The sequence below is a fragment of the Carlito syrichta genome, unplaced genomic scaffold (assembly GCF_000164805.1).
Source record: "Carlito syrichta isolate Samal-C Ts95f unplaced genomic scaffold, Tarsius_syrichta-2.0.1 Scaffold89967, whole genome shotgun sequence".
Taxonomy (NCBI): Eukaryota; Metazoa; Chordata; class Mammalia; order Primates; family Tarsiidae; genus Carlito; species Carlito syrichta.
In genome coordinates, this window is record NW_007034063.1 from 106,630 (window position 1) to 118,340 (window position 11,711).

At 47.5% G+C, this 11,711-nt stretch overlaps 1 protein-coding gene across 1 annotated transcript in view; it reads right to left on the bottom strand.

The window, feature by feature from the left end:
• Window positions 1-11,711, bottom strand: part of SIPA1L3 (signal induced proliferation associated 1 like 3) — a 125,380-nt gene that overhangs the window by 81,469 nt on the left and 32,200 nt on the right. The window contains exons 7-8 of the mRNA XM_021712493.1: window positions 10,953-11,529; window positions 1,936-2,210 (exon numbers count right to left, since the gene is read on the bottom strand). Of these exons, the coding sequence (XP_021568168.1) occupies window positions 1,936-2,210; window positions 10,953-11,529 (852 nt within the window). The remainder of the gene's footprint in view (window positions 1-1,935; window positions 2,211-10,952; window positions 11,530-11,711) is intronic.

Genomic DNA, 11,711 nt, shown 5'->3' on the forward strand with positions numbered 1-11,711 from the left:
TTACTGAAGTCACTTATCAGGTCTGGGAGTCTGGTGAAATCTTTAAACTTTTCTAGATATAGAATTATTGTCTGCTAACAGAGATAATTTTGCTCCCTCTTTTAATATTTGGATGCTTCTAATTTATCTCTCCTGCCTGATTGCTCTGGCTAAAACTTCCAGTGTCCTGTTAAATAGGAGTGGATATCCTGGTCTTTCTCCAATTCCAAGGGAAATGTTTTCAAGGCAAACCATTCAGTATGATGTTGGCTATCAAGACCTCATCGGTCGATCTTGCGAGACCTAGTTTTTACAGTAAAATAAAAAATAGCCGAGAGTGGTAGCGCGTGTCTGTAGTTCTGGCTACTTGGAAGGCTGAGGCGGAAGGATCGCTGGAGCCCAGAAGGTCGACGCTGGGGAGGCTATGAGTGTGTATGCCACTGCACTCCAGCCTGGGGAAAGGAGTGAGATTCCAACTCAAAAAAAAAAAAAGGTGTATCTATGACTCAAGAGGGAAAAATTAAACAAAGATTATATAATTGATGTTAAGGAATTATAGTTAAATTTGTTAGATGTAATTTTTTTAAAAAGGTCCTTTTTGTGTAGATATACTGGGGTGCCAAAAAAATGTATACACATTTTAGCGAGGTTATGTATGTATTACTTTTCGAAGTTGAACTGAATTACGATAGAAATGTGTAGTATAACGTTCGCTCAAAAGAGGGCATTAATCAAATGACTGCTAGCGTCACCATGTGACAGGCAGGACAGTACTGCAATTTTAATACAGTTTTTTTCCTTTCTTAAAATGTATATATATATATTTGGGTATCCTCTGTATATTCTAGGGTCTGAGATTGTTTCAGATAATTCAAGGTGTGGGGGAGAGAGGAAGAGGATATAGAGATTATAAAAACAAAAAACCTGGCTACATATTGGTAAATGTTCAAACTGAGGGCTCAGCATGCTTTTGTTGCGTTTGAGATTTTCCGTTAAAAAAATGAAACAGCAGGAACAAGGCTCTACTGGCTTCCAATGTGCTTAGAATAAACCCAGCTGTTCCCATGGCAGACACAGCCCCACACAATCTGCCCTGTCACCCCTGCTCCCTCTGCTCCAGCCGCACAAGCCTCCCCATGCTCCAGGAATGACTTGCGCCATGCCACCCAGGAGACCGTGCCCTGGCTAGCCTTCATCTGGAACCCACTGGTCCTCAACACTCTATAGCTGCCTTCTTCATGGAGCATCAAGGAGTCATCTCTGCCCCCTTCTAACAGGAAGCAGCTCTCCCCTGCTTAAACTTCCCTCTTAGACCTTATCATGGCCCGATCCCATATTACATGTCTGTTTCTTCACTGCTCGTCACTGCTGGTAGTAACACAAGCCCCAAGGGAGCAGGTGCTTTTTTTGTTCACTGCTGCATCTGCAGCACTTTGAATGGAGTTTTCACATAGTAGGGGGTAATAATATGTGCTGAACTAATGAATGAAGTGCTGCATGCCCTAGGCAAGTTCCTTGGAACACTGCATGCTTCTAGCTGGTCAGAAGGCAGTGAGTTATTGCAATTGATTGTTCACAGTCAGCTACAGATCGAACTCCTTAGTCTACTCTTTCCCTTCTCAGTACTTAAAAAAAAAAAAAGAAGGAAAGAAAAGAAAAAAATACTGTGTTTCATGTAGAAAAAAGGAATAAAGAGGTACCTACCTTGTGGGACTTTTGTGGGGATTAAATAGGATAATACGTGTATGAAGAGTTTAAACCAGTGGCTGGCACACAGTAAGCGCTCAATTGATGTGCACCCACCTCCTGTCACTGTGATCACTATTTCCGCTGCGATAGGGCCTGCCTCGGCGCCTCTACTGGGACCTCGAGCGACAGTGCCAGGAAGGCCTCACGCCAGCACTCCGGGAGTTTCTATCCCAACCCGGCCCCCGCCTTTCAGGACAGTGCCCTTACCTCCGGGGTGTGCCATCGTCAAAAGGCGGGATGATGACTACCTTCACGGTGACGGAGGTGCGCAGCAGGTCGATCATCTGGTCGTGGGTCAGTGTGACCACTGCCACCTTGCAGATCTCCACCAGTCGGCTGCCTTGCCGGAGGCCGGCCTGCCAGGCGAAGCCATAGTCCTCCACCTCGGCCACTGTGCCATCGTACTTCACGTGGAAGCCCAGCTGCCCAAGACCGTTCCGCCGCAGGGTCATGTCCACTGTCTCCCAGCCATTGGTCATCACCTGCAGGCGACAGGCAGGACTGAGCCTCAGAAGCCATTTGGGTCAGCGCCTCTGGAAGGCCCCTGGTCAGACTCCTTCCTGCCAACTCCCATCTGCCCTCCCCGGTGGCAGCAGGGTCACAGCCAGGCTTCTGACTTCTGGAGAGGAAATCTGGATAGGCGACTATGTGGCTTATTACCTCAACGAGACCACAGCAGTCATGAGCTATGCTCTCCAAATGCCTCAGCCTCCCTCCTTCCCAGTGGGACTGCAGTTTTGGCTCCCTTGTGGTTAGAGAGGGTTCAGGACCTGTTAGTCGAGTGCAACTGGCAAGACCTTTGGGTTGGGGTATTTAATTGCCAGTGTGAGACCTTCCATAGGCCTTTTCCCTCCACCACAGAGTCCAATAATATTCAAGACAGTGGCAGTTGTTTGGATGGCTGGGGTCCCAGTGTTAGAACAATGTGCAACAGCTGGATGTGGTGGCTCCACTTATGATCCCAGCTACTCAGGAGGTTGAGGCAGGAGGATCACCTGAGTCCAGGCTGCGGGGAGCTAGGAGTGCCACTACACTCTAGTATGGGCGACAGAGAAAGACCCATCTCTTGGGGGAAGAAAACAAAACACCGTGAGGCAGAGCCACCAGGTGAACCCAGGACGAAGACATGGTGTGAGCAGGAAATAAACCTTTGTGGCTTTAGACAACACGAGGACTCTAATCAAAATAAGCAGGCCAAGCAACAGAGCAGCCATACTGGGATCTTTTCTAGACTGGGAGCTCACGCCATATTCTTTTACTTCATGACTTCATTCTTGGAGGCACAAACCCTCTCCCCATCTCCTCCTCAGACCTTCCCTGAGCAAAGAGCTCACCAGACCACACAGGACCTTGCCTCCAACGACTCCCTGCCTCACTTGTGTGAGATTTTCCCCGCGATGATGTACCACCACAAGATGTGAGGCCCTGTTAAACAGAGCTCCCCACCCCTTCCGCTCTGCCCTCAGCATGCCATTAGTGACGCCCCACTCTTCTTGGGAGAAAAACAAGATGAACTTAACAAGCCACGGCTATTAAGCAAGTTATATCAAGATCTGCCTGTCCTTTCTGAAACATGCATTATGGAAAGAGGACACATAATGGTTTATATTTCCTACCAGAAGTCATTCCCTGGCTAGATATTATGCTATTTAATGTATCTATTAGAGTCAGAGCCCTGGTTTTCATCCTCTTCTGACCACCGCTCGAAGTAAGAAATAATTTTATGGCACAAACTATTCTATGCATTCACTTTTTACACACCCATTCACAGACACAAAAACTTCCTTAAAATTCAAATCTGAAAAAAAAAAAAAAATCCAAATCTGTCACATACTTTTGTGTGTGGACAGCAAGAAGCAAGAGTCTGGATGGCCAAGGACTTACGTGAAAGATCGTCAAATCTGCTGAGTTTCTGATTTGGGGAGTGAGACTTTGGGAAGTGGGGGAAATGCGAATAGGTAAAACCATGCTCATAAAACAGTACTTCTCCTTCCTCACTGAAAGGTGCTTTCACATTTTTTTATCCTTTCTATCCTGTTGCAATGGCAGAGCCCTCATGAATGGAATCAGTGCCCTTAGAAAGAAGGCGCAAGGAGCCTGGTAACCCCTTCTACCATGTGCGGACACGGCAAGAAGGTGCCATCTATGCACTTGAAAAAGGGCCCTCACCAGACAACAAACCTTCCAGGGCCTTCAGGTTGAACTTTCCAGTCTCCGGAACTGTAAGAAGTAAACTTCTATTGTTTATAAGCCACTCAGACTAAAGGATTTTGTTACAGCAGCCTAAATGGTCTAAGACACCTATCCTTTAAAATTGTTGAGACTCAGTAATTGATGTCATAGCCTTTCATGGGTGGCAATCTGTTTGTTTTACAATAAGAAATTATTGTTAATTTTTTTTTTTGAGTTGGAGTCTCACTCTGTCGCCCAGACTGGAGTGCGCTCCCAGCCACGGCAGCCTCGTCCTGCTGGGTTCTGACGATCCTTCCGCTCAGCCTTCCAAGTAGCTGGAACTACAGGTGCATGCTACCACACCTGGCTAATTTTTTTGATTTATTGTAGAGATGAGGTCCCGCCAAGTTGCCCAGGCGGGTCTCGAACCCGTGGGCTCAGGCAATCCACTCTCCTCAGCCTCCCAAAGCGCGGGATTACAGGCTGAGCTACCGAGCCCAGCTTGTTAATTTTTAATGTAAGATGACAAAATAGTTTTTTTGGCCAGGTACAGTAGCTCACACCTGTATTCCTGGCACTTTGGGAAGCTGAGGTGGGAAGATTGAGCCCAGGAGTTCAAGACCAGTCTGGGCAACTTAGTGAGAACCCCATCTCTGTAAAAAATGAAAAAACTAGCCAGGCATGGTGGCATGTACTTGTAAGTCTCAACTACTCGGGAAGGCTGAGGCAGGAGGATCATGAGAACAGGAGTTCGAGGTTGCAATGAGCTATGATCACACCACTGTACTCCAGCCTGGGTGACAGTGTACGTTTGTTAAACAAACGAACAAAAAAATTTTTAAAAGTTATTTTTTAAGAGACTGTATCTTTTAGAAATAAAGATTGAAATGTTAACAGATGAAATGATATGATGTCTAGGACTTGCTTCAAAATAATCAGGGGGAGGATAAGAAAAGGAGGGAAGGAAAAAACAAGATGGCCCATGGCTGGTAACTGCTGAAGCTGGTAATGGGATAGGTTCGTAAGCAATGCCGGCTACTTTAGTGTATGTTTGCAATTCTCCATAATTACAAAGGAAAACTGGTTTGAAAGAAAATTGATGGCTTAGTGCCTCAAAAGAGAAAGTAGTGACTAGATTTATCTTAGCTCATTACTTCTGTTTTGGCAGTCGAAATTCTTTGTTTGGCTGTGAGTTATGAAGAAAAGCCCCGTGTGTCCATGCTCATTACCAATTAGGCCACACTAACCCTCAGAGTCCCGGGCTATTCCCACAGGGAGGGCCCAACCTTCCACAGAAGCCCGGAAAGAGTTAGGTAACAGCCTGACAAACACTGCAGTGGCAAGGACTGCCAACTACTGTCCACCATGCACACCCCCTCTTCCTTTCAGTAATCAGATCCACGCTGTAAAACAAGAGTTTTGATGGGCACACGGCCACCTAGCTGGGGACCACATTTCTCAGTTTCCCTGCAGTTGGGTATGGACATATGACTGTTTCAGCCAACAGGACGTGAAGTGATGGAACTTCTACTTCATGCTCTTTTCTTTTCTTTTTAAAGAGGTGGAGTCGGCCCAGCCTGTAGTCCCAGCACTTTGGGAACCCGAGGCAAGAGGATTGTCTGAGCCTGGGGAATCGAGACCAGCATAGGCAACTTGGTAAGACCTTGTCTCTACAATAAATCACAAAAAAACTAGCCGGGCATGGTGGCGTGCATCTGTAGTTCCGGCTACGTGGAAGGATCGCCTGAGCCCAGCAGTTCGAGGCTGTGGTGGCCATGAGAGTTGCCACTGCACTATAGCCTGGGTGACAGAGTGAGACTCCAGCTCAAAAAAAAAAAAAAAGGAGGTGGGGTCTCACTATGTTGCCCAAGTTGGTCTTGAACTCCTGGGCTCAAGCCTCCCGTCTCAGTCTCCCAAAGTGTTGGGATTACAGGCATGAGCCATTGCACTCGGCACCGTGTTCTTAAAAATAAAATGCCGGGGGGAGGGGGATGGGATTAACAGTAGCAAATATCTGTCTGGGGCTGGGAAAACACCTCTTATCAACAGGGTGTCTGAATGAAACGTAATTGTACACCTAACCCTTAACTGTACCCCACAAAACCCTAATAAAAAATACTGATTAATTATTAAAATAAATAAATAAATAAAATGCCTTTATGCTCATATTTTCTCCCTTCCTGTAAAAAGGAATGTGCAGTGACTCAGTTTTGACCATTTAGATAAGTACAACACCTACCTGCATCAGTACAAAGGCAGGGCGGAGCTATAAGATGGAAAGGGCGTGAGCCTCTGAGCTGTCTCGCCAGCCCTGACGCTAACTAAAAGAGAGTAAGACTCCATCTTACCCCTGCCAGATCTTTCAGTCTTTCTATTTCAGCAGCTCAGTTGTAACTACCAACTACTGTGGCTCTGGATCATTTTGGATGTGGAAGAGAGAACCACTCTGTCCCTTAGTGTTCTGAAACTTTAGTGACCTTTGCTTTTGCAGTAAATCAGAGGAAGCCCCACACAAAGAAGAGAACATTCCTGATATGAACATGGCTCCAGAAAGGACACAGGGCATAGGGAGTAGCTTATAGCACCAAACACACAAGCCAATTCAAAGAAACCTCTGCTGTCTTGTATGGCCACCCCACCCCAGGCCCCTTTGCCAAAGCTCCTTTTTCTGGGGGCAGGTTTGTGTGTCAGGCATTGGTTTAAACCCTTTACAAGCCCAATGTCACTGGCATCTCACTTAGGAGGTAGGTACAACTAATTTGCTTATTTTACAGATGAGGAAATGGAGGTGCATCGCCTGCCAAGGTCCCAAAGCAGATGTCGCCTCAACACTTGCTTCTAGCCACTCTGCTGTGTTGCCTGTTGCTCCCGTTTTTCTCTTTTTATTTTCATTAATTTATTTTATTAAAAAAATGAACTCCCCCCTTATTCATCACCAGGATGATTCTTACTTATTGTTTGAGTCTATGTTTAAAAGTCATTTCCTCAGGGAGGTCCTCCCCACCTCCCTGGGCCCAGCTCACAAGCTTGGTATTTGGTGGGTGACGTAAGCAAGAGATGTGGGCTGGCGGAATCATGGCAAATAGGCACGTGTACCCCATCTAAAGGGAGCCCCACTACCCTGCTGCAGCTGACCACTGCCCTGTGCAAAGGGGCCCAGGATAGCCAGATCACCCAATTTTTCAAGAGAAGCCAGAGGCCAGATTCATGTGAAATCCTCTAAATGTTATGTCTGGGGCTGTATCTAACCCGTGGATTTCAGACCTTCTCTTTGTCTAATTTAGGCCCCCGTGACAGGTTCTTCAGGCACCCTTACATACCCTTCTAAGCTCCTGGCACTTGTAATTGCTTGTTCAGTAGCCGTCCTAAAAGGGAGTCCTATCAAGGTAGGCCTGGGCCCCTTATGGTCACTGCTATGTCCGGCACTGCCCAGCCCAGGGCTAAGCACATGATAAAACTCATGGAACGAACAAATGACACCATGCTGTTAGTTGTGGATGTCTGGGGCAGTTGAGTCAGCCTGCCTGGATTTGAATCCCAGTTCTGCAGCGGAGGATGTGGAATCCTCACCAGGGAGGACTTCAAAGAAGAGAGACTCGCTGTCATGCGTTGCTGGAGATGAGCCTGCCCCTTCATAGGAGATGCTTTATATCATCGCTTCCTGGCCCACGGGTTCCTTAGCAGGCTCTGGGGAGCTGAGATTGGGGGTGGGGAGAAGGCGGTGGCAGTGTGCTCTAGAAGGACTTTGCCAACAGTAGGTATGGGGGTGGGTGTGGGACAGAGTGGCACAGAGAGGATGTGGGTAAAACTTGTAACCTGGCATAGTGCCTGGCATGGTCCCTGCTCAAGAAACACGAGCTGCTGCCAGGATCTGGGGAGGTACAATAGCCTGATGTTTAAGAATCAGGGCTGGGCTGGGTTCGGTGGCTCAGCCTGTAATCCCAGCACTTTGGGAAGCCGAGGTGAGTGGATTGCCTGAGCCCGTGAGTTCGAGACCTGCCTGGGCAACTTGATGAGACCTCATCTCTACAATAAATCAAAAATTAGCCATGCGTGGTAGTGCTCACCTGTAGTTCCAGTTACTTGGAAGGCTGAGGCGGAAGGATCGCCGGAGCCCAGCAGGTCGAGGCTGTGATGGCCATGAGCATGCCATTGCACTCCAGTCTGTGCCACAGAGCGAGACTCCAACTCAAAAAAAAAAAAAAAAGAAAAAAAAAAAGAAGCCGGGTTCGGTGGCTCAGCCTGTAATCCCAGCACTTTGGGAAGCTGAGGTGAGTGGACTGCCTGAGCCCGCGGGTTTGCGACCCGCCTGGGCAACTTGGTGAGACCTCATCTCTACAATAAAATAAAAAATTAGCTGGGCCTATGTGGTAGCACGCGCCTGTAGTTCCAGCCACTTGGAAGGCTGAGGCGGAAGGATCGCTGGAGCCCAGCAGGTCAAGGCTGCGGTGGCCACCTGGCCACCGCACTCCAATCTGGATGACAGAGCGAGACTCCAACTCAAAAAAAAAAAGAATCCAGGCAGTTAACTCACTTTGTCACTTTGGGCCTGGGCAAGTGGCTTTACCTGTCTGAGCCTCAGTTTCCCCATTTGTGAAGGGAGGATGATAACAGTATCTACCTCACTGGGCTTTTGTAAGGAAGAAATGCAAAGCCAGGCAAGGAGCTGAGCGGGGCTGGGCACAGAGCTGGCCCTCCCTAAATGTTCACGACTGCTCTTACGACAGGACAGCGCATGTCCATGCACACACTCAGTTCATGCCTACTAGGCATCCACTGCGTACCTGATGCTGGCCTTGGTGCTGAGGACACAGCAGTGAACAAATACACAAATGCATAGCAGATGGTGGGAAAGCCGGCAAAGTGAGTGGAAAATGCTCTGGGCCAAGTCAGGGAAGGGCGTTTGCAATCTAAGATAACGATGACTCACGGACAAGGTGACATGTGACCACAGGCCTGCAGGAGAGGACTGAGCCAGCCAAGTGAGGATCAGGGAAGGAGTTTTCCAGAGAGAGGGCACCGGCAGTGCAAAGGCCCTGAGGCTGGATGCCTGCCTGGCATACTGGAGAAACAGTAGAGGTCTGTGTGGCTGGGGCAGATGGAGTGACAGTGAGATGAAACCAGCAGGGAGCCAAATCATGCAAGTCCTCGCGGGCCACCATAAGGACTGTGCCTTTTACCTGCAGCAACCTGAGGGTTTGGAGCAGAGGAGTGATGTGATCAGACCCCTCTGACTACTATGTTGAGAACAGACAAGGAAATAAGGATGGTGGTAAAAGTAAGAGGAGTAAGAGAAACCAGGAAGGAGTCCACTGCAACAGTCCAGGAGAGACAAGGGTGGCTCGTACCAGGTGGAGGCACGGAAGGGGAAGCAGTAGCTGACTTCTGCCTACTGAGGTGGAACTGACAGACATGGATATGAGAGAGCAGAGCCCAGGCTGATGCCAAGGTTCTGACAACAGCTAATAGAGGGATGAACTTGGCCTGTACTGAGACAGCAAAATTCTGAGAGGAGTTTGCTCTTGGACATGTTAGGTTTCAAACACCCAAGTGGAGATGCGGAGTAAGCAGTTAGAGACCAGCCTTGAGTTTGGATGCAGGTGGGTTTCAGAGTCAGAAAAACCTGACTCAGACCCCAGTTCTGCCACCTACTGGCTATGACTTTAGGTGAGTATCTCGACCTCTCTGAGCCTCAGTTTCCTTATCGGACAAGTAGGGACAAGAATTTCATTGGGTGGATGTGAGGATTACGTGAGATCATGCACATAAAATGCTTAGAAGGGCAGGGGTCATTAAACTCATCAGGGTTCAACTAACCAATCAACTGATCCATGCTTACTAAACATCTACTATGTGTCAGTCCTGTTCTAGGCACATGAGACAAACAAGTGAGGAAAACAGATAGAGGCCCTGGCTCCCACGTGGACCTCACCTCCTTACAGGAAGTCTAAACACTAGCTATTGTTCTCTGAAGCAGCACAAATTTTGGAGTTAGGGCAGCTAAGAGCAGATCTTTACCAATGTAAACTGAACTTACTAAGAGAATGCAAAGGCCTAGAAGGGTAATGACAGCCACCAACCACAGTGACAAAGGGAGGTCACAGCTAACCAAGTCAGGCAAGCCTGTCTGGGCAAGAGAACTCATCCAATCCCTTAAAACCTGCACATGATATAGGATGATTCTTGTTTCCATTTTTCAGATGGGGAAACTGAGTCACAGAAACAAAATAACTTGGCCCAATGTCACACAGCTGGTAAATGGCAGCACCGAGACTTGAAGCCAGGCCTTCTGACTCTAGAATTTGTGCTCTGAACTACTGTGTGACATCACCTCCTCTACTTAGCACACATGCCGTGCCATTCTGCTAAATCTACTTGCAGAGGCCATCAATGACCACAGTGTTTCTTCTCGTGGACCTTAGATGTGGCCTGAGAACTTCTAGCACAATGCTTCAGGCAGACATTATTAACCAAGTTGGCACCAAGCTGCCATTCTTGGTTTGGCCAACGGTCTGAGCCTGAGCTATCCACCAGCAGTTTAGGATAAGATTTTTATCCAGACTGTGAGTTTTTGTCTTTTAACAGGACAAGTTAAACCACTGATATTTATTGTGGTTACTGACATGGAACTTATTCCTGCCATATACTTTTATGTTTATTTCTTTTATCACGCTTTTTTATATTTTTTCTCCCCTTGCCTCTGCCCTATCCTTTAATGGTCTGGAACCTTTTCATTGTATTTTAATTCTACTCTTACATTTTACACATAATCTTAAACTTATCTCCTCTATCAACTTCTAGTATTAATAATTATGTTTCTTGTCCTTCCAAGGTGATTGCATGAGAAGCCTCAGATCCCTGGCCCAATCTGTCCCCAGAAAGAACCCAGGATAAAGGACCCACCTGAATCCTAGGGTGTAAGTGGCAGTTCTGATTCTCTCGAGGCCAATTAGTGTCTTAGCCTAACTGACCAGGCTAGGGGAAATACTTCAGTGGTTCCTAAGGCCAAAACCATATAAGCCATTGCACCACTGCTGAGCTCCCTCTCTTACCTTCAGCCTCTGCACGATTTCCCTTACATCCTCCATGGAGCCCTCTGCGGCTTGCAGGAAGATGTGGTCCCCTCGCCCATAGAAGATTTTGAGTGTTGAGGAGTCTGGAGTCCAGCCAATGACATCCCCGCAATAGCAGTTGAACACCACCTCCTTGGTGCGTAGGTCCAGAAGCACCACAAACTCATTGGAAATTCCCAGAATGCAGTCGATTTCTACCCCCTGGGCGTAGTCCTGAGCTGATACTCTCCAGGCAATAGCCCCAGCGCTGTGCTGCTCTGCACCTGCCCGTGCTTTTGTCTTCTCCTTCTTCTTGGAGGTCAGGGAGATGAGGTTGAATTTGCCAGTGGAGTCGATGGGTGTGTTGGAGACACAGTTTTCAGCCAAGTCCTTGAGGTACTCCTGGCGGGTTCTGGTGGCCATGGTGTGGAACTTGTCGGATTTGTGCGCGGCGTTCTCAGCATTAATCACCTTGGCTAACAAGAAGTCTCTGAAGACGTCGGATTTGCGGAAGGTGGTTCCACTGGGGATGGGAGGGCCGAAAGGAGGAGCATCTTTGGATCGGGTCACGGCCATACTGAGGAGGGAGAAATCATTTAGATGGTAGAAAGAAAAGCACTAAAACTTCAGAAAATGAAAATTTGATAAAAATTAGGAGTTTCCGTTATTTTATTTTAACTTACAATTTAATTTTTTTATTTTTATTTATCTATTTATTTTGAGTTGGAGTCTCACTCTGTCGCCCAGACTGGAGTGCAG